The sequence below is a fragment of the Phalangium opilio genome, unplaced genomic scaffold (assembly GCF_054372755.1).
Source record: "Phalangium opilio isolate 3A_F unplaced genomic scaffold, DU_Popi_V2 ptg000017l_1, whole genome shotgun sequence".
NCBI lineage: Eukaryota > Metazoa > Arthropoda > Arachnida > Opiliones > Phalangiidae > Phalangium > Phalangium opilio.
This window is the reverse complement of record NW_028324151.1, coordinates 3,298,859-3,322,221: the sequence shown is the minus strand read 5'-3', so window position 1 is coordinate 3,322,221 and position 23,363 is coordinate 3,298,859. Positions and strand designations below refer to the sequence as shown.

The 23,363-nt window shown below is 34.8% G+C and overlaps 2 protein-coding genes across 16 annotated transcripts in view; both read left to right on the top strand.

Moving 5' to 3' along the window:
• Positions 1 to 15,953, top strand: part of babo (TGF-beta receptor type-1 babo) — a 152,753-nt gene extending 136,800 nt beyond the window's left edge. For 4 of the 12 annotated variants that reach the window (XM_089866348.1, XM_089866355.1, XM_089866351.1 and 1 more), the window contains 4 exons: positions 7,393 to 7,875; positions 8,744 to 9,232; positions 10,759 to 10,889; positions 11,845 to 15,953. In XM_089866348.1, coding sequence (XP_089722474.1) covers positions 7,393 to 7,875; positions 8,744 to 9,232; positions 10,759 to 10,889; positions 11,845 to 11,976 — 1,235 coding nt within the window. In that variant the 3' untranslated portion in view covers positions 11,977 to 15,953. Of the gene's footprint in view, positions 1 to 614; positions 776 to 7,392; positions 7,876 to 8,743; positions 9,233 to 10,758; positions 10,890 to 11,844 lie in introns of all 12 variants that reach the window. The other 8 variants (XM_089866352.1, XM_089866357.1, XM_089866356.1 and 5 more) reach the window with 7 other exon arrangements.
• A 2,201-nt stretch (positions 15,954 to 18,154) lies between these two features.
• Tsc1 (tuberous sclerosis 1 protein hamartin) lies at positions 18,155 to 22,769 on the top strand. Of its 4 annotated transcripts, none has more exons than XM_089866343.1 (16): positions 18,155 to 18,358; positions 18,519 to 18,647; positions 18,733 to 18,836; positions 18,909 to 19,058; positions 19,127 to 19,271; positions 19,338 to 19,504; positions 19,643 to 19,722; positions 19,777 to 20,066; positions 20,130 to 20,747; positions 20,809 to 21,287; positions 21,357 to 21,578; positions 21,657 to 21,894; positions 22,001 to 22,089; positions 22,158 to 22,335; positions 22,396 to 22,582; positions 22,659 to 22,769. In XM_089866343.1, exons 1-15 carry the CDS (start codon positions 18,340 to 18,342, stop codon positions 22,563 to 22,565), a joined length of 3,078 nt encoding a protein of 1,025 aa, XP_089722469.1. In that variant the 5' UTR covers positions 18,155 to 18,339; the 3' UTR covers positions 22,566 to 22,582; positions 22,659 to 22,769. The 4 variants fall into 4 exon arrangements, with proteins under 4 accessions (XP_089722469.1, XP_089722470.1, XP_089722468.1 ...); XM_089866344.1 differs by having other exon boundaries at positions 22,641 to 22,769; XM_089866342.1 differs by having other exon boundaries at positions 22,396 to 22,769.
• Positions 22,770 to 23,363: the final 594 nt, after the last annotated feature.

Below are 23,363 nucleotides of genomic sequence, written 5' to 3'. Positions count from 1 at the left end.
TATATGATTTAATCGGTTGCGTTCGTCAACGGGTTTTTAACGGATACGCGAATTAAATTAAATATATAATTAAAACAAATTGTCATACATCCGTCTTCGTTTACACCTTAAAATATCCCCAACCTGTTTATACCCTCCACAACCCCCCAAAAAATATTTAAAACTAACACTTCACGTTTATTTTTAATTATAAATTATCTTTTAATTTTTTCATCTTATCAAAAAAAAAATGCTTTAAAAAACAAAACAAAAATTCTTGTCTTTCGTTATTAAAATTTTTATCCCCGTGCATGATCCTGTTTTTCCTTCAAAATATCATCTGTTTTTCTTTTTACCTTCTGCTCGTATCTACCTACGCCTTTTATTCCTTGATACCGCCCCTCTGAAACGCCTCTATCCTTAATCCGCTTCGAAACGCCCCTTTCTTTGTCTCCTCCTCACCCGTAACGCCCATTTTCCTTGTCTCCTACTCACCCGTAACGCCCATTTTCCTTGTCTCCACCTTCTTCCCGTAACGCCTCTTTCCTTGTCACTCCTCCTCACCCGTAACGCCCATTTCCTTGACTCCACCTCCTCGGAACGCCCCTTTGTTATAAAAAAACATGGACGAACAGGTGTATGGACAAGGAAAAGTTGTTTCCGCCAGACAATCCTTTCTGGTGCAAAAAATCCGTGTCCGAAAGCGAACGCAAAATGGCCATAGAATGCTGCGACGATTACGACTTTTGCAACAAAGACCTCCGCCCTACACTACCCCCTGCCACCCAGGAGACAGGTGGGTTGAACCTGACAAGGAGTCCTGGAGAGAGAGAGATGAGATGTTGAGATTACTAATTTTTTTTGTGGGAGGAGAGACACTGAAAGAGAAAGATTGGTTCTTAATCTTTTAAAATACACTTAGGATAGTTTTTTTAATTACGCAATAAGGGATGGGTTAAAAGTAGCCTGCGTTGTTTTTTTTATGAACGTATTTGAAAATTTAAAATATTTTTCAACTAAATTTGCTTAAGTTACAGTTCATTGGAAAACATTGGTGATTAGCGTGGTGTAGACTGTGGTAGTAGTTGGTTTTGGGATCGAGTAAAAACACCCATCCGTAGTAGTTTTCATTCTATGGTTTCATTCCATCACACACACAAAAAAAAAGCTGGTTTGGCTGAAAAACCAATTCATAAAATAAAAAAGAAAAGTAAAAACTAACGCTTTGGCGCAAGCTTTTGTCTTTTGATTGGTTTGGTTTGTTAACACGAGTGATCATAAGTCTTTTATAATCATTTTAGAACGAATCCAAGCTTGGCTTTTATACACTTATTATTGATTAGTACGACGTGTCCCAGCTTTTAGATTTATCAAAAATAATTGTAGTATATCTTCTTTTTTTATTGGCTGTGGCTGTTTTTATTATTAATTATTATTAGATTTGAGTATTCAAAGTTATTTAAATTATATCCACCCAAGGTCTCCCTCTCCTTACCCATGTCATGGCTCACCCCACCTATTTCAGACAATTATGCAAATTTTTTAGAGAGAAATCAAATAGACGATTTTTTTAAAAAAAATTCAAAATGGTTTTTATTTTTAAAAAATACCACTTAACCCAGGACTAAACGTTTTGTGTGGTATTTTTTTATATGGACAGGTCGTAAAATATTTTAGACCTTGGACGAATCTGAATTAAGTTTATAAAAACGTCTATTTGTTATATAAATTTATCAATTCTAAGTTAGTGGTTTTTTTTTTCAAATTTATTTTAATCTTATTTTTAAATGAAATAGAGAAATGGGACTCCTTGGTCGGATTTCGGCTTAAAGGCCGAGATCCAAATAACGAAAAAGGGGTTTTTGAATTTTGACTGACAAATGAACATTTAACTAACAATGATTGGAAGAAAAGGTCCAGCTGTATCCAAACCTTTTGAGGAATTTTAAAAATGGCGAGCTGAAGATCTAAAAATAATTCACGCTCTATTGTTTAGTCTATAACCCCTCAAAATTTGGACAGAGGGGGAGGGGGGTCGAAAATGACGTCATCACGGTCGTCCAATCATTGTTCGTTAAATACTCGTTTATCAATCGAAATTCTAGAATAATATTTTCGTTATTTGAATCTCGACCTTTAAAAAAAAAGGATCGACTTTATATAATTCCATTTTTTTTTATTATTTAAATATATTCTAATCTTTCATTGAATTGAAGATAGAAAGGAAAAGATCTCTAAAGGAATAAAAACCAAGTCGGAAAGATAAATTTTATTCTCAGACAGGATAAAAAAAGTCGATCCTAACCCTTACTGTCTGTCTCCACCCATCCAAACTGGAGAAGGATTTGTTCACATTAGAAAAAAAATTAATAAATTTTATTTTATTTTTTTAATTTTAATTTAACAATTTAAATACTATAAATTTGTAGCGAAGAATATATACGATACATTAAGTAGGTTATTTTATTTAAATTCCTATATTTAAATCATTAATCTCGGTAAAAGGAATTTTTTTTTTGTAATGTGAACGGAAATCTTTTTTTTTCTCCTACTCAACACGCAACCCTATCTTTCTCCTTTTTTTTTTCTAATTCCCCTTTCAAATTCTTTCCCCGCAAAACCCGTTTGCCCTTTGTCTTTACCGCTTCTTTTTACGTATTATTTTAACCTGTTGAATGCGTTTAACGTTTTTTCACTTGTTTCTTTAATATCAATGCATTCGCTGCCATTTTTGTGTGTCCCTTTTGTTAAGCCTACTTTTTAAAAAACAAAAAACGAAATTTGCCTTTTCATTCGAGGAGCAGCAAAGCGACATTTTAAATCAATTGAGGTGCTAATTTTCCCCACCAATTCCATCAAAGGATTTAAGATATAAAGCCTATAGGACACAAAAGGGGGAGAAAGGGGGAAATCTCCATTTTAAATTAAATTTGAAATTAATATATGTACCAAATTTAAGTTAAGACTTGGTTGGTTTGTTGGAGGTTTAAAATCAAATGCCGGGAAGGTTTGGTTTCTCATGGGGGAATTTCGCAAGAATACATTTAGGCTTAAGAGTGTTAGGGATTAGGTTTGAAACGGGATTTTCAGCATTTGATATTAGCCAAGGGTTAAAATTGTTTACCGCGTAGTTTTGAATTAATATTCCCTATACAATTTCCCGCCATTTGACTTAAAAGGGGGTTCCCCAGGTTGTTTTGGCGCGAAAGGTGGGTTAGGTTTATTTGAATTATCTATAGATAGAACTTCCGTATCATTAGGCTTAGTTAATTTTACAAAGATTTAATGGAGTTTAAAGTGTAACGGTGAAAACCCGCCCACTTTATTTATTGGCACCGCCCTTATTAAGAAGTAGTTTAATACCACAGTGACGTCACAGCGTCCGTGTAAGCTAGGGGTCAAAAGATCAGACGCCAATTTAACATTGCTTAGTCGTAATTGAAATTGGCGAAGTTGGACTTAGTTTTCTGGCCAATCAATGACAATGACAGGAATTAACCACGCCTATTTTAAATTATGAAAACTAGGGAAAGTTTTCAATTAAAACCAAGTTCGATGATTAGTTCTCAAACTGAAGTTTCAATTGAGTTTCGAAATCTGGCAGTCAATATTTTGGTTTTGGGATGATACCTAGGCTTAGCTTTAATCAAAGAAAACTTTATTAGCATCTTAAAAACGCAACTGTGATTAGCAAAAATAAGTCTTAGTTTGATTCTTCCAATTGTATTAGTGACAACTTAATGAAGATTTGGGATTACGAAATAAATCTACGCCTTGGCAAAGAAATATCTATTTCTAGATAGGGTAGAAAGAAGGGGGTAGAAGAACTGCGAAGAAGTAGAAGTCAATAATGGAGGGTAGAAAACATCACGCCAACTGCAACTCCGCAATATTGGCAGAATTATCCGCTTCTCCCAACCAACCCCAGATACCCGAGTGGTCCCAAGGATCTTTAAAGAGTTTATTGAGAGGTTAGGCCCGAGTTAGGCTTAGCGTTCAATAGGGAAGATCAACTTCCGCGTTTGCAGTTTCATTGATCTTTTAGAGTTGAGATTTCTTCTTCTTTTCCGCCCCCCTCATCTCTGGTTCCCCCTATTTTTACCAAAAATCAAAGGCGGGTTTTCAAATGCATTTTTAATCATCAAGGGGTTAGGCCCGAGTTAGGCTTAATAATACCCGAGGGGGGAGTCGCGTTTGTGACGCGTTAAAGCCAAGGCTTAAAGAGAATCACGCGCCAATGTCGAGTTGAATGAAAAGGCAATCAATCTTTTACCATTTTCTAAGTTATCCATCCCCTTTATTATTAAAGTTAGGCTTAGCAAAAACATATTTTTATAAGGGTTAAAGTAGTGGATTAAACCAAGGGTTATCAAAACGAAAATTGCTCGTATTTCTGATAATTACTTGAGGAGCAAATTGAAGTTGTCCGCTATGGATAACTTCTGGTTTAATCCACTTCAACGCAATCCACTTCAACGCAATCCTTTTTGAGATGTTTTTTTATTTTGTTGTTGCCATAATGCGTGAGCAATTATAAAGGAAAAAATTTTTATGAATGCAATCTGAGCTGCGTAGCTTTTTATTAATTTTTTTTTTTTTCCAAATTTGATATTTTGCCTTTAATTTTTATTTATTTTTCAAAATTCCCAACCACCAATTTTCGCCTTTCTACACTCTTAGATATTCATTTTCAATGTAATATTATTTTATTTTTCTAAAATTCTAACTTCCTATTTTTTTTTTAAAAAAAAACCTCTCTTCAACCTCTCCAAATCTTTTAAAAATTTATTTTTACTTTTCTTCTAATTTTTAATTTTTATTTAATGATTTCATTGGTTCGCGCAAGTTGAAGTTTCTTGAATTCTTTCTTGATTGATATTTTCTTTTGGAGAAAAATCTTACACTATAATTATTATTTATATATATATTGAAAGTGTAGACCTCTAAACTTGTTTTATTTAAAATTTAAATATTCAAATTAGCTTCACGCGTTTAACCTTACGATTTATTTAATCTTTGTTGATTTTTAAAGAGAGAGTGAAAGTGTTTTGTCCTTTCTTGTAAACTCAAAGCTAAACTTTATTACTTAAAAATAAAAACCCCATAGGAAATACGTTACCCTGTAAGACATCTTTACCCCTTATCCTTGGTGTGAAGAAAATTAAACACTTGTACAGGGGCCGGTAGAAAATACCTTAAATCGTTCCCCCTGGAAGTTAACTTGACCTCGGAACACAAAAATTGCCAAAAATAAAATTATTCACGAAATAAATTAATTTAAAATTTAGCCAAAAAAAGTGTGGGATGACCCTTGGTCCTAAAATTACCCACCCTTTTTGGAATTTTCGTGATTAAAAATTAATTTATAATTTTTTAGGGTGGGTAGTTTCACTCTCTCTTAATTAAATAAACCGGTTTAAATTACATCGGTGTAATATTCAGTAAAAATTGATTGACGGGTCTTTAATAAGGGTTAAGAAACTTCAACTTTTGCTCAATTACTCAATTTGCGAGCTGCAAACAAATTTCCTAGAGGGTTTGAAAAATACAAACAAAAATAAATAAATAAAAATTGACATGTCACGAGATTCAGAATAAATTTTTAACAAACCAGGAATTAAAATCTCCCACTCGCAATAATTGTCCAATCGTGTTCTTACTTAATTTAATAACACAAGTGATGCCGCTTAAAGCGCAGCTGCTTAATCAAAATTGCTAACAAATAAATTAATATACATAATATTAAAAGGTTATTTGAATAATTATTATTATTAGCCAGTCAGATGCCTGAGTATATCTCTTTGCAAAAACATTTTAAGTTATTAAAGATACCACATTTATTGCGGGTATAGAGAAGTTAATGGTTTCAGAGCTAGATAGGTTCTGCTAAAGCTCTCGTGAAGGGGTAATCGAAAGACGTTCGTAACTTGAAAGTAAATCTCATTTTTATTAGTGAAATATAGGTGTAGTCACTGTATCTTCGGAATTAACCCCTTGACCTATGATGCCACAAGTTTATAAGATATGTTCCATAAATATGACACTTACTATCTAATTCGTAATGCTACAGAAGAGACTTACAGCTCGAGATAACTAGTTCGAGAACGAGGGAAGCGAGAATTGAAGTCCTACACTCGGTGTTAATTTTGCAGGACTTCCATCTAGGTCCTATTTAGTCCGCATTACTAAGCCTTTGACAGCGCCCCAGTCACCAGGCGTCCCTCGCTTTACCTCGAATATATGACCTACCTTATTCAGTTCATGACAAGCTCCAGTTTCTAAGTTACCAGTGACAAACTTAAATGGAGCATATCTTATGAACTTATGATGATACTGTAATTAGTTTTCCTTGGAAGGAAGTTGATCTTAATTAGAAAGGTTTAATAATGCATTTAGGAAAATGATGACCAGATCAGTTACTAAAACTTATTTATAGATAATTTTAGTCATCTACCCTGTCTTTAAATATGTTAGAGATGCTCTTAAATAATTATCATATTTAATTACAACTCAGACAGTAGAGTTGCGCTGGATTTTGATATTTTAGTATTAGTTAACGGAAGTAGACACTTCCGGGGCTATAGAGTTAACTAAATTATAGTACAAGTAAAATTATAAATACTTACTTCAAGTTACGAGCTTTCATTTTCATCAGTATCATTGCATCTGAATGCATTAGTAATTACCCTTTGGCGAGAGAGAGAGCGAGCTTTCTCTGTATCTTGATAACTTTATTAGATTTCGTTTGGTTTTATTTTTTATTAAGTAAATAATCTATTTATATATAAGTGTGCCATACAGTTATTCCAGGCTGTTTTTTTGGCTTTTTTTCATTCCAATTTCATTGCGAATCACCTCGTTCCAGCCAAAAATAATGGGTCCCAATATTTTTCTGGGTAAGTCCAAGTCCGTATGAATCTAAATAGGCTTATTTCGCCCTGGCTAATGGTGGCTTGCTATAGAGATGGGCAATAAACCTGTGTTAGGTGTGGTTTTTTTTTATGGTCACAGTGAGATTCGTAATTGGACTTACTTTGTTTTACAGAACCCATGGGTGATTTCGCAATTTATTAATTTATTTTATATAAAAAATTTATAAATAAATATACTCCTTGAAAGGAAAAAAAAGCTAAAAACAGCTTCGGAATGAACGGTTATGGCCATTTATTAAAAGTAAATCTAATGTTTTTATTTAAATGAATAGAGTTGAATATAGTTCGAATGTTAAGCCTACTTTTCAAACATTGAATGAGTTTTTTTGGCGCGCAAATTTCTTAAGCCTAATCTTGGATAAAAAGCAATAATTTCGAACTATATTGAAACTCAAATTATCTGGAATAGTTTCTGATTATTTTTGTTCTATTTTTTTTCTGCCTTCTTTCTTACCTTTCCCCGTTTTCCTCGCGTGGTCAGCAGTTACTTATTTAAAAGATGGAAGTTCGAGTCCATTGGGGACGGTGGAGTTGGCCGTTTTGATCGCCGGTCCCATATGTTTCATTTGCATCGTCATCATGGTTGGCATTTCATTCTGGCAACAGAAGCAACGATTGCGTCGCTACAGGAGGCAAGTGGAGATCAGCAGTATGGAGAGTGCGGAACCCATCATCCCACCCGGTCAGTCCATCAAGGACATGATGGAACTAACGACTTCCGGGTCTGGGTCCGGGTTACCCTTGTTGGTGCAACGTAGTATAGCTCGACAAATCAACTTAATAGAGGTCATAGGTCGCGGACGGTTTGGGGAAGTGTGGCGCGGACGATGGAGGGGCGAATCAGTCGCGGTCAAGATTTTCTCATCACGCGAGGAGAGGTCCTGGTTTCGCGAAGTGGAAATCTACCAGACCGTCATGTTGCGACACGATAACATCTTGGGCTTCATTGCCGCAGATAATAAAGGTAATGCATCGTGGGGAATGTTGTCTTGTTTCGTTACTTGTCTCGTTAAAATTGAAATGTTCCCATCAATATTATCTGTAATCAGTAATACCATAAATTTATGGAACATATCTTATGAATTTATGGTAATACCCTAAAGGAGAAGTAAATTACCTTGAACTGAGACAGACTTTTAAGAAAATTGAAAAATGATACTTGGAAGATAACTCTTTGTTAATTTACTTCTGTCTTTATTTGATTAATGTAAGCTTTGCTCCGACAATAATTGACGATTATTGCTACTTATCAAAGCTCACTCTTCTGTCTTCCATTTTCCATTTCACCGCACGCAAACTTTGGCAATCTTCTTAGCGTTACTTTTTCGTAAGAAGCTTTAAAACACGGACGGTATACTAGCTACTACGTAAACCTTACATGTAGACTTATAGATCTAAGCTTTTAAATTAAGATTTTCGCCTAACGATAACTTTATGCAAATTAACTATAACTCGTACCAAAAGATCATCAACAAAGTCTGGGGGAAATATATTTAACCAGCGGAATACCTCTGTGGTAGCGCGCCACACTAGACGCGTCCTTTTATTAATGGTATAAATTACGTCTGAATGATTAATGGCGCAAAATGTAAGTTTATCTTGGTTAATTTGTTAGTTACAACAAAACTGTCTGTCTTTCCTGGGCTTTCCACTTTTAATTTTACAATGAATGAATGATTGATTGGAATTCTGCAGTTTTGGGGAATTAGATCTGATTTTATTTAACACTGGTAATATTCGCTTTGAAATTAACGCGCACCTCCGTGCATTCCCGCCTCCCCTTCCCGCCTTTGTCGTTGTGTTCGCTGTTGGGTGACCCTTGACCTCCGCAGAGTTGTATTATACAATGTGCGAGGCATTGGTGATTGCAGATAACGGAACGTGGACGCAGCTATGGCTGATCACGGATTACCACGAGAACGGTTCCCTCTTCGATTACTTGACACGTTGCACGGTGACGACGCAGGGTATGTGCAAGATGGCTTATTCAATCGCGAACGGCCTCGCTCACTTGCACATGGAGATCCTGGGAACTCAGGGGAAACCGGCAATCGCTCACCGCGACTTTAAGAGTAAGAACATCTTGGTCAAGAACAACGGCACTTGCGCCATCGCGGATTTGGGTCTGGCCGTCCGATACGATTCCGCCACCAATACGGTGGATATCCCGCCCAACGCCCGTGTAGGAACCAAGCGCTACCTGGCTCCCGAAGTCCTCGACGACTCCATCAATAGCACCCACTTTGATTCCTTCAAGAGAGCCGATATTTACGCCTTCGGACTCATTCTTTGGGAAATTGCTAGAAGATGCAATGTCGGAGGTCAGTACAATGTATCCTTATTCTATCATTATTTAAATGGTTCCGATTCGAAGTACAACTGAGCGTATTTTTTATAAAAAGAATACATGGTAACACCCCTTATATTTGGTGACCCTTCTACGGAGAAAGTAGTACTTGAATAGTTTTTTAAGACCAAAATCGGTCTCCCCCCCCATTTCCGGTTCAGGCTACGCGAAAGAGCCAATCAGAGACGCCCAGAAACGGAAGGTGAACTAAAAAAATAAATCACGTAACAGACGCGCTATGCACGTACAAAAAGTTGGGTAATTCTACTCCAGTACGCTGCATCTCTTGAACCCTTTAATTGGTTCTTCGTGAATTGATTCTACAGAGGGTTTAGAGTACTGGTTGTCCCCTTCACAATACGGACAACAGTTAATTGTAGCCATCAGTAATCCGTCAAGGTACGGAAATCCCCGAGCATCAAATATCCAGACCTCTTTCCTTCGCATCTGCAGCTTCGAAATCCTCCTAAAGATAGCCTAAATCCCATCCGAATGATTTTGTAACAAATCCAAGGCTTATCGGTCTTATGTAACGTAGATATTGATTAGAGTTATCTAAACTACCTAAACGGAGGACAGAAAATAAAGTACAGGGTGGAAAATGTCGCCTGCGACCGTCCAAATACTCGGTTCGATGGAATTGTAATAGACCATTTCGATCTTGAGAGTGTGCATGCAGAGACTGATGGCAATGTATCAACCTCCTTGTATGTCCCAATACCCAGGGTTGCCTACCACCTTTTTTACGTCGAAAATGGTCTATTCAATGCGTAATTTTTCACGCTTTTAATACATTTAGATAAGATTTATTGTTGCGACCTTTTAATCTCTTTGAAAGATGTCATTCCTTGCACTATAAGGTATAAAAACCTAATCAAGGAATGAGTTAGGTGAAAAGTTTGACCCACCACCGGGGCCTTGCGTGTCAGAATGAAAACTACTATCCAGAAAGAAGGAACCTCTTTATTATTTTTATTTAGTCTTTTCTGCCTTTTCACGAATCTTATAGGAGAAAACCTCTTGTATGACCTCGTTTTCTATAGGGCTTAAGGCAAAAGTCCTCCATTTTCCAAACGAGTAAACATCTGAGTGTTCGTACGTTTCCTGAAATTCTCCCCCGATCATCCCTCGTTGGCGAGATAAGCAGCCGAATAAGCGAGAGAACTCTGGTAGGCCAATCTGACCTACTTTGTACTTAGTCTAAAAGGCCTTTCACTGTTAGCCTTTGTACGCTAGGATCAACCGTGTACATTACTAGAAGTTATCAAAGAAATCTTACGTGGCTTTGTTACGTAATCTCAAGATAAAACACGTGACGCGAGGTCACGTGTTTTATCTTGAGATATGTTAACAGTTTCCCCGCCTTAATCTACTTCTGAAAATGTAATTATCGCGGTTCGGTTAGGTTTAGGGCCTATTTTGTAAGTTGGGCGTAATGGGATGTGATTGAATAACGCTGATGTTAATCTTGATTATCTTTCTTTGTTGTTTTCATTTAAGGAATCTACGAAGAGTATCAGCTACCTTATTACGATCAGGTGCCTTCCGATCCTACAATAGAAGATATGCGTAAAGTTGTATGCGTCGACAGAAGCAGACCACCTTTGCCAAATAGATGGCAAGCTTGCGAGGTATGTTTTCCAAGTTTTTCTTTTGGTTTTTTTTTTGGTTTTCGTAGTTACTTTTTGCTGCTACTAAAGCTTGTTTATAAAATGAGATAGCTTTACAATGAATGATGTTAGCGATCTAGTAAAATCCCTTCACGTTTGTTAATTAGCTAACTTGCAAAGAGAAGCTAACTTTTAAAGGCCGACTTCCATCGAAAAGGGTTCTAGCGAACTGAAAACGGAGCATCGAGACTAACAATGAAACGACCGTGCCGATTTTCGAAGCCCCGCTGGGTCAAAAGTTGGAAGGGTTCTCGCTAACTGAAAGCCGTGCAATGTGTTTCTAGCGAACTGAAGATGAACAATAGAAATCCTTTTAAATTTATTTCCTCTCGAATATTTGCTTTCCCCTGAAGGAAATTCTCTATTACGCATCTTCAGTTCGCTACAACCACATTGCACGGCTTTCAGTTAGCTAGAACCCTTCCATCTTTTTTTTTTTTACCCCAGCGGGGATTCAAAAATCGGCACGGTTATACTCCATTGTTAGTCTCGATGCTCGGTTTTCAGTTCGCTAGAAGTCTTTTCGATGGAAGTCGGCCTTTAATTGCAATGTTTGAAGCGAGTAAAAAGCTTGGCTCCTAGGTTCACACTTTCTGTCGTCATGTATAATAGATGTTCGGAGATTTTGGCGCTAGTTACGTTAAAAACAAGGGCTGGGAATCGCCCTAGCGAGCACCCAAAAATATGCTTATTGCTTTTTAGTTTTTACTTCCTTTGTGGTTTTGACAATCATTATGTTTGGAGCATGTAAACCAATAATTAAAGGTAAGATTAAAAGCGATATATGTGTTAAAGAAGCCGCGACAAATGCCAATTGATTGATTGATTGTGGGCTGCTGCTATTAGACAAGCTGCTTTTAAAGAATGTTAATTAAAGGTTATTAATAATAAGACTCGTTGTTATAATATTTTGAAGGCACTAAGGGTCATGTCCAAAATCATGAAAGAGTGCTGGTACCAAAACGCGGCGGCTCGTTTAACCGCTTTGAGAATCAAAAAGACGATAGCTAATTTAGGCGCTCAAGAAGACATAAAAATGTCCATTTGAAAACACAAAAAATTAAAAAAAAAAAAACTACCCTAAAAATAAAACACATTTTTTAATTTCAACGTTAAAGGAACGCGATACAGTTTAAAAAGTTCGTTTTTTTCTTTTATAATTAAAATATTTAATTAACTCGACGACGACGAAAAAGTGTTTTGTGCGGCGGTGCTTCAAGCGCGTGACGTCAGGAAAAGTTCGCGCCATTTTCAGGAAAATGTTTGCTAAGCCTACTTCGGGCCTAATTTTCGAATTACAATATAAAACGGGGGAAAAACAAGTTTACTACCAAAGTTTTCTGGTAAAATACAAAAACAGGGATTTAGAAAATAAACAACAACGCAAAAAAAAACAAACAAACAGACTTATGCCTTCAATAGTTAATTTAAAAGTAGAAATAAATAATAAACAAACAACACTTAGATGGTTTTCAAATTAAAAAGAAACAAATATGGGAGAAAAACAAACAGCATCCACTGCCTTAAAATACGAACAGATAGGATTTAAATATTATAATTATGCGAAATTAAAGTTAAGTAAGCGATTTTGTAAATTCTCAGACAACCCCTTTCGCCCCCGCCCATCCCCCCAATTCTCTACCTTATTAGTGTTTTATCATTTTAAATTACTTTTAAATTTTAAACATTATTTTTATTTTTTATTTTTCAAAATTTATAAAAATGGTGCTGGTCTTATACCGTTAATTATCATTAATAATTAATAATTAGTAATTAGTAGAAAAGACAAAAGTCTGTAACATTAGTTACAAACTTTTGTGGTAAAAAACAAAAAACAAAATTATTTTAAAATATAATTTTTATTAATTAATATAACTTGTGACTAGTCAGGTGACATGGTTCAGCCAAGCTAATATCAAATCAAAACGTAATCAAATTTGAGATAATTAAAAAAAAAATCATAATAATAAACACAATTTCAAAATGAAATAATTCATTAAAAAAAATTTACTTTCTATTAATTTTTTTATTAAATATAATTTTAATATTTTTTTTATTAAAATTTAAATAAAAGTGATAAATTTAATTACGTTTGGAGTTAAAAATTTTAGTTCAGTTAGAACTCCTCCTACCTAATCTATCCTATCCGCGATCCATTTTTTTTTTCATTCAAATATTTTGAATTTGAAAATATTGAGAAAAGTTTATTTTGTTGTTTAATTTGAGTAAACAAATAAGTAAAACTTAACAAACAAATGAAGAAAAAAGGTGCGAGCTTGTTTTAACTTAAAAATAAACAAACAAACATAACGTTTCAACGATGAATGGTGCGTGTTTGATCATCAACTTCGCGTCGAAAATCGTTTAATTAAAAAAAAAATTTAATTGCGATTAAAACAAACAAACAAACATACAAACAAAACGAGGTTCTTTAAGTTATAAGTGACCTTCAATATTAATTAAATTGACTGAAATTAATTCTTTTATATAAATATATATATGCATAGCAGGGAGTAAACAACAAATTTGAAAAACAAAAAAAAAAAAAAAACAAACAGACTTTAAATAAGAAAATTTGAATGAATGAAGTTTAATGGACCAAAATAATGATGATACTGAAAACTCACGAAGGTTTTTTTATACGTTAAGATAAAATATAAATAAACAAATAAACATTAACAATTAATAATTAGAAAAGGGGTGATTTTATTTCTAATTTCTCTCTTTTTTAATTGATTAATTTGTTTACTTACGCCAAATGTTTAAAAAAATTAATAAACATTAATTGGTGATTCAAATATAATCGGTGCTGCTATAAATCGAGGAAAAAAAAAACAAATAAACATTTCAATATCTTCTGGTTAATTAACTGTTTCATCACCGAATAATAGTTAAGAAAAAATGGTTTAAATTTTGTGTTCAATCAAATGGGACCATTTCTAAACAAAAAAAAAATCAACAACAATTAAATGAAACACCGTAGTAAACTTTTTACATCTTACAGGGAAGTAATTCAAATAACTGCAAAAAAAAAACCAAACAACTCTTTTTTCTGATTTGAAAAAAAAAAAGAAAAAACATTTTCAAAGCTACGAAAAATCTATAACTTTTCTCCTTACATATTTTTAATCTGTACATTAACAAACAAACAAACAACAAAATACCAACAAAAATATTTTTGACTTCGATAAGAAACAGGGGCGTGCACTATAAAAAAATAATACAAGTTTTCTTGGTGCCAAAAAAAAAATACTTTTTTTTTTTAATTTTTAAATTTTGTTTAATTGGGTTTCAAAAATTTATTAATTTCGAATTATTTCACTTTCTCTCTCTTTCTCTTTCTCAATCAATTTTGTTTTTATATTTCACCGTTGCATTATGTAAAGGGCGAGGTTTGTAACTGTCTAAATTTGGTTAATTAGAATTAAGGACCAAAAGTTCGGAAAAATTTGACCTTTAATTGACCTTTAGAATTTTTTTTTTTGTTAACTTTGGCATTTCTCATCCGATTTAGACGAAATTAATTTCATTTTCTTGATTAAAAATTGGTTTTACAACTATTTGCCCTTTACTTAATGTTAATGTTAATTTCGGATCTTTCCAACGTTATCTACTAATTAAAAGTTAAACGGAGAAAATAGAAGTTGCCAGCTACCAAGCTACCTCAAAGTGAAAACAAAAAAATAAATAAAAAATACAGTTTCTCCTTGAATTAACCCTAAACAATCTTAATCTACTCATAAGCAAAATACAAAGAAAATAAACCGAATTTTATTATTTTCCTAAAATTAAATTTTTTTGAATTATTTTTCATTTTAAAAATAACCATAATGAAGAAAAAGTTCAAAAAATAAATAAATACATAGCACACACAAAATAAATAATAATACAGTTCATCCAATATTTTTACGGGAATTTTTTTTGTTTAAACTATTATTAAAAAGAAATAATAAACCAACGCACACAGCGTACGTAAGCTGGCAGACTTCATTAATTAAATTTAAAAATTAATCCTCTAATAATTGTTTTCATTAATTATTATTGTAATTTTTTTAAATTAATTAACCATTATTGTCATAATTATTAATTATTTTCTAAAGACAGCTAATACACCTCGTGCTTTAATAATACGCCATTTTAAATTTAAAAAAAAATCCAATTTTAGCGATAACTTTTTTTAAAAAAAAATAATTGTTAAGTTTTAGCTATAAAAAATATATTCGAATTCCGATCTTTTTTTTATTTATTGGCGTATTGTTAAACCTATTAAGCATTTTCATGATCATCAGTAAATACAAACAAAAAACAAAATTAAGTATTTAACAGATAATTCTGTACTTAAAACATCTGAATTAACCAATGCGGGTTTATTAATTAAAATAATCAATAATTAAAAACTTGGTTTTTCTTCAGAACTATACTATACTTTGAACGAATTAAATATAAACGCGTTTTATTGTTCCGTTTCTTTTTTTTTTAATGAGAAATTTAGTTTATAATGTTCACTCATCCCCCCCCCCAAAAAAAGAATGTATTGTATAATTTTAATTAAGGAAAAAGTACCTAATTGCAAAAGTTAAAAGTTAAATTTTTGCGATATTTAATTTTCCGGCAAAGGCTTAAAGCCTAAACATTATTTTTATCATTATTATTATTATTATTAATTTCTGTTTATAAAACAAACTTTAAATATATGGAAATGCTGGGAAAACGCGTGAATTCATCTTTTACTAGAAAAAAAAAAGAAAAAAAACAAACATCAAACCAACATAAACAAAAAAGTACTGTTATCACTCTCATGTGGGTATCATAATAGTTAAGCCTAATCTCTCCTTTCCTGAACCTTTGACCTCCCCCATCTTTTCTCCATATAAGAAAAAAAACAACAACTAAACTCTTTACATCACTGTTTTGTCAAGTACAAAAAGATAAAAAAAAAATCAACCTATTTGTTGCATAATGTTTTTTTTTCTTTCAGAGCCTTGTAAGCTATATAATGTGGCATTAAAAAATAATAAACTGTCATATTTATCATTTTTTCAGCTACCAAACTATGGAAAACCTTGGGAAAAGTTCGTTATATAAGGCCTAATTTAGGCCTAAAACGTAGTTTGTCACCCTAGAGATAACCAAGACCCTAATTATGCATTTTTCCTACTATAGTTTTGGGTTTTGAATTATTTATGAAATGTTTTAATTAAGGTTTGGACCAACTTTAATTTGGGTAGTTTTTATATGTCTACCTTTTAAAGTTTAAAAATTTGTTATTTTTAACTCAAAACTGAAGGGGCAAGAAAAATGACCGCCAAAATATGAATGCAATTTTTGCAATATTTTCCTATCCATTTATTTACACAGTGTCTAGGGTCTTTTGTTCATATAAAGAATTTTTTTATAGCACAGTAATAATAATATAATATAAGAGTTGGGTCTGGTGATTTTGGCGGGAAATAACTTTTTTCGTTTGTGGTTCGTTGTCTAGGGTTGTGTTTTCTATTTTATTGTACGTATTAGGCTTAGCCGTGTTGGATACGTTCGAACCTTTTGACTAGGTTCGTTACTGCTTTAGTTAATCAAACGGGACAAGGCTATTAGTATGCGTGAAGAATAGGCTGTATCCCAAAAACTATTTAACTAGTAGCGTTCTTATCTTCTTTTTTAGCCATATCGTAGTATACGATAGGCTCTTAGTTTGACCCGAGCTGTCGTAGTAGTAGTAGTAGTAGTAGTAGTAGTAGTAGTAGTGGCCGGGGTTGTCGCTTCGTTATCGTCAGATTTTAGCTTAAAAGGAACGTTATATTACCACAACCCACCCATAGGGGTTACTGGGCTCGGTTAGAGATTTAATTTTAATTAAAATTTTTTCAGGTCAGACCCGGGTTTCGAACCCGGGCCGCTGGTGTAGAAGACAAACACTCTACCCACTCAACCATAGAGACTTGATAGAAACCTCGAGTTTTTTATTATTTATTCTTATCTCTAAAATGTCGGGGTGATGTGGGGTGGGGTACCTCTTAATCTGTGGGGTCGGAAACTTTTGAATTTTTATCTGTGGGGTCGGATACTTATGAATTTGTATGTTTGGGGTTTTTATATATATATTTTTTATGTATGTGCTAATTAAATAGATAACGATTTTCCCCGTTTCCTACCTCGCTCCTCATGTGTTTCGTTCTCGTTCGGTAGCTATCGTCATCTATGTTATGTTTGACTGGAACGTTTTGGCGGTTAATTCAAATGTGGGTTTAGATAGAGCTAACATAGTGTTAAATGGGCGTTATGCGTCTGATCATTTTAGCATTGCTAAAGGTAATTCGAGGGGATAATCACTAAAATGCGTAATCACTATAACTAAACTTTCTCTTTCAAAAGTTTCTGGGCATAAGTCTTTGTCAGAAATTTATAAGATGCGATAAGTGTGCATCGGCATAAGTCTGTTGTAAACTCATCGAGGGGATTATCACTAAAAACTATCTGTTCTTCGATTCGCCGGAATATTAGAATTACAGCATAAGTAAATTTATACGGTTATAATTTAATCACTGTTTAGAGTAGGGAATCGAGGGGCTATTCACTCTGATTTTATGCACGGTAAATCATTTTAGCATTGAAAAAGATAGCGCTATTCACTCATTAGGGTAAGGTATAGAGGGGTTATCCACTCGTTAGGGTAGGGTATAGAGGGGCTATTCACTCGTACGATATGGCTACTATTACGAGCCCTTGGGCCGTCTTGTTTTCTTATCGTTTGAAAGATTTTCCCCCCTTAGCTATAGGCCTTGGTTCGAGCTAGAACGAAACTTCTTAAGAAAAAAAAAGTGAAAAATATTTTCTAAAACTCCAGACCTAATAATAGCTGTGATTAACCGAGGGAGACAGAAAAATGTGGCAGTCTTTCTCTAGTATAAGAAAAGTCTTAAAAACAACTTAAAACTTTGAGATCTTCAAAGTTTTGGCAAAAGAGTGGATTTAACTGTTATTAAAAAGGTAGTTTTACTTTAGAGTAAAGGAGTCTGGTACTCTGGTTTTTATTACGTTCAGTTTTATTGTTCCGAAACAAAGAAAACGTTCGAACGTAGAAAAACAATTTTTAAAATTAGCGCGAATATTGTGCCATCATCCATCACTTGGAGAGGTGAACTGAACTGAATGTATGATATTAGTTGTAGTTGCAACTCTCGCTCACACTCAAGGCAGTAGAGGTGAACTGAATCGAACTTATGATATTAGTTGTAGTTGCAACTCTCGCTCACTTTCAAGGCAGCAGTCTGCTACTAACCATGGAAGCAGGAACGTCTTTCCCTGAAAACCTGTTTTTTAAGATGAAATTTTAATTAATACTTAAGTTTACTTTATTAAAAGTTTGTATATTTTACTCAATTATAAGTTCGTTAAACCGGAAAGTACAAAAATGGCAACGATAACCGATGGCAAGTAGTAATTTTTAATTATTAAAGATTTGGAAACCAAGGCTTACTATGATGGTGGAGTGCAAAAAATTCGAAAAGTGACAAAGGGTAGTCACTAGTCGCCCGAAGATCATGGCTAATTTAATCATAGTTTAAGTTGCGTGATTAATAATGTTTGTAGATAAAGAGTCATCAAGAAACTTAGCCTCGGCTAAAATGGATGTTACTGAACTGTTTGCATTGCTTGAATCCAAGGAAAGTAACATTGTTGATGATGTCAAATCACTCATTCACGAGAACCTCAAAGCTTGTGAGTTTATTTGCCATTACTCTCGAATTAATTGGGGTATAATATTGATTAGTGAGCAAATAATTGGGTAAATTTTGCCGCGCAGCTCGCGATTCTTGGCTGCTTCATGCCTTGGTTGATTATTACATGGCAACAAAGTCTGATAGGGCTATAGACATTTTTATTGGTGTTCAGCAACCACATGACAAAGTATATCTCTCTTCAATGTTAAAATTTTAAAAACAAGACGCTTTTATTTAAAACCAATTCCAATTCTCTTAGCATTTCTTTGATAAACTGGCAGATAACCTAAAGCATGAATTCCGCGAACAAGCTCTAAATCTTTTGGGCCACATAGTTAGGAGGCAACCATCTTGGGTTCATAAAATAGCCAACCATAAAGTTTTCAACGTTTTATTAAACATGTTGAAGGTATTAAAACCATTTAGTTCGTTGTATCTGCGAAGGTTAGCCTAAAGTAAAGGCTGTCACAATTACAGACTGACATAAACTCTCAAAATCTGATGAGTGGACTTTTAATTATAATTACGCTTCTGCCAATAATTCCATCATTAGTTGGACCACATTTACCCGACATTTTTGATATATTCTCTCGTCTTTGCGCATGGAGCACGCAAAAACCTGGTTAGGAGCTTTGATTTCCATCGCCTTAAGCCTTAAAGAGATTCTGATAGCGTTAAAATCTTTTAGGAAATGTACCTGAAGTTTACTTCCTACATTTGCGAGTTCCCCTATATGTTCTATTCCAACTTTTGTACACAATGTACCCTTGCAATTTCTTGGCATATTTGAGATTACATTATGGAGGCCGAGAACACGGTTTAGAAAACCAAAGCATATTTAGCGAAACAATCAAAGTAGGAGTGACCGAAGTTGATTGAACTAAGTTATCAAAAACATTTTTCTACACAATGATTTGATAACTAGTTGTTTAATCAAAATCCAAGTTGTCATTGTAATTATTGGTGTATTGACAAATTAATAATCATATCTAGCCTATGCTTGAACGTGTTCGCTTACATCCTTTATTAGTAACTGCCTCGAAAGAAACTGAGCTTCAAATGAATAGGTACACGTAAGTGTCGTTCAAGTAGCGACAGTTACGAGATTAACTGGGGATTGTTTTCAGGTGGAAAAATTTAGAACCTCATGACATAATTGTTCAATGTGGTATGTTATCATTGGATGGTGGGGAGAGTATGGATGATACAAATTCCATCATGGACATGGGGTGCTTGAAGAACAACAGTAATAAGTGTCGTACGAATAACGTCACTTTACACGTTGAACCTGGTTCACTAGTATATGATATCATGGAGAATTTGAGAGTTTCGGTTAACCCTACTCCCCTAGTTATCTCCGATATGTCTCCATCAGGTGTCAATGAAGAGACCGAAGCTTCATCCAGCGTTAATGAGGGTATTCTTCATTCTAAGTTAGATGGTTAGACTGGAACGATTGAGGAATTTTTCCATTGCTCAGATATAACCTCGAGCTCTCAACTTGGACCGAGTGAAGAGGATGTTGTTGAGGCTGAAGCCCATAGGGATGAAACGGATGGAGTTAAAGAAGAATTGGAATCTATTGACAAAGGCCTAACCATTGATGTTGTACAAGCCGAAGAGGCTATAGAGCAATCTGGAGGAACTGAGCTTAAAATGGAAAGCAAGCCTTTGACGAAAGAGTCTCAATTTCAGTCCACTACCAACACTTTGACAACATCCTTCAGCATTACTTTGGCACACGAATTAGGGGATTTAACTTCTTCCATGGAAGAGGAAGCGAATAATTCCATGACATCTCTACCTTCGAAAGATGGGGATCATTTTGTTGGAACAGCTGAAGCCGGAGCTTCAAAAGTTTTGATTGAGAGATTAGTTCATGGTATAAATCGTCTCCGATTCTTTAGTCATTGCGGACATCCGCCTGAAATACCTATTGAATGGATTAAAAAGACGACTCTCATGAGTAAATCTTATTCATGGCCTAATTTGGCCAATTTAAATAAAACAACGGTGCCCCCTTCAAGTAGCGTCAATGTTGGTGTTAGGCTTAGTTCATCCCCCGAGGATCTACCCATAGTAGAAATGCGAATCCCGGGTAAATATTAAACCCAGTATCCCCTTAATCTTCTTACGTCTTGATAACAATTGAATTTCAGTTCAAAGTACACCCCAAAAACGAGACGTTTTACCCAACGTAACGTCTAGTCAGATTACAAAGAGTACGCCAAATGATTGCGTTGACATTGTAACTTCCCCAACAACTTTGAAAACGACTCCGACAGCTTCAAAATCCACTGAAACGGTGCCCACACCCAAAACTAAAAAAGAACCTATCAAATTTTCGACACTTTCACCGTCGGAAGTTTTGGATCGACACTTGCAATTGGGTTGCGAAATTTACATGAAAGAGTTGAAGAGCATGTCTTTGACGAATAACATGAAAGATACGGATTGGACGCACTTTGGCGGACCTCCACCGGCTGACGAGCTTAATATTCTAAGAGGACAGATATCATTGTTGCATATGCAAGTTTTATTCGAAAGGCATCGACGCGAAGTTCACGCTGAACGTAACAGAAGATTGTTAGGAAGAGCTAAAAAATCTCGAACTCTCGAAGAACAGAATGCCGCTATGGTAATCGTAGTTGATTATTTCTTCGAATGAATGAATGAATGAATGTTAATTAAATTTAACTACGAGTAGAAAGAACAGTTGCATTTACTAGAAGAAGAAATTCGAAACTTAAATCGAATGTTAACGGAAAAGGAGAGTAAATTGCAACAGCTCAAAGTGGAAATTGCGCAGAAAACTTTGTCGGATCTTTTACGTCAAAGAACGCGCGAAAATGAGTGCCTGAATTATACAAATAAAGAGCTTCAACATACTCTCGATATGCAAAAGCATGAGATTAAAAAATTAGAGAAAGTAAGCGCGAATCGTTCGTTCCTTCCTTCTCTTGTAGAAACATCCACTTCTTCTTCTTTGCCAAACATTTTTCATTAGATATTGGACGATGAAAGAGGTAGACTAACGAAATTGGAGTTAGACGTAGCGGATTATCAAAAAATTGCCGAGAGATGCTCGCAGTTGGAAACGGAAGTTAAAAAACTTATGCATCAGCAAGCGGTTTTACACGAACTTCATAATAGATATGTCGATAAACAGTCTTGTTCCAATAGACCAATTGATTTGGAATACGAATTACAAGAGTTGAAAAAGGCTGCCAAAGAAGAAATCACCGGTGAGTATTAATTAATTAATTATCTTTTCCGTAGATTAATCTAATCAAACTTGTATTAATTAATCTAATCAAACTTAACGAATTTAATTAATATTTTTCTCATCAGAGTTAAAAATGACTATTCGATCTCTAAATAACGCTATTGACGCTCTTCGAACCAAAGTTGAATGTTTGGAAGAGCAGTTAAATAGCAAGGTAGTTAAATACGAGTAGTTAGCACTCGTTAACTACTTGTATTAATTAAAAACGACAATTTAAAACAGGATTTAATCATGGAAGACCAAAAACAACTCCTAGAGAGCGTGAAATCGTTCAATAAAGACCGAATTGAAGTTTTAGAGGAACAAATCAAATCTTTACAAAGAGCGTGCCAAACGCAAGAACAAAGAATATTATATCTAAATCATAAAGTCAACGTACAAGATTTAGCAGCTAGACCAGGTTAGTTAGTTTCAACTGAAACATTATACGTTAATAACGTTAATTAACAAGCACTTCCAGTTCCTACTACGCCAAACACGGACGACGTAACGTTATCATATCCCGTTAATTGGCACCCAGCGCAGAGTGAACTATCTTACGGAATAACGTTAAAAGACGAGGATGACTCGAAGAAAACGGCGGAAGGTGCATCCGCCCCCGTAGCTGCCACAGGAGTTGATCGATCATGATCATGATCAATTCAATGGTAAATTAATTACACAAACACAAACAAACACACGGTATGTTGTCAATTTTTCTAATAGGAAATATTATATTTAAAGAAAATGATTGTAAATAATAATTATAATGATGATGATGATAATAGTCAAAAATCACCATGAATTTGGTTAAAAAAAAGAAAGAAATTCGTAATAAAAATCTTGTTAATGTCAGATGATATCTTTAAATGCTTTGATGACATTATTGGTGAAAAATAAGAGGTCCGAGCCCTTATAGCGTTTTCCTTTGTGGTCGCCCGAGAGCGCTCCGAGATCGCTCCATATTTTCGTGATACGTCATCGCTCTAGCTCGGAGGACCGAATGTAGTTGCTCCCAATGAAAGACAAAAGTGTTTTCAGAGCGGTTTTGTGACGTCATCAGGCGCTCTATTTTGGTCGCTCCGTCTCTAGAGTCGGAGCGGTTGGGAGCAAAACGGGAGGGAGCGACTGGGTCAATGCGACGGTCAATGTAAGACGCGCCTCCGTCTCGGAGCAGCTAGTTTTTTTCCTATTAGCGTTTTTCTTTGTGGTCGCCTGAGAGCGCTCCGAGATCGCTCCATATTTTCGTGTAACGTCATCGCTCTAGCTCGGAGGACCGAATGAAGTTGCTCCCAATGAAAGACAAAAGTTTTTTCAGAGCGGTTTTGTGACATTATCAGGCGCTCCATTTTGGTCGCTCCGTCTCTAGAGTCGGAGCGGTTGGGATCAATCCGGGAGCAAAACGGGGGGGGGGGAGAGAGCGACTGGGTCAATGTAAGACGCGCCTCC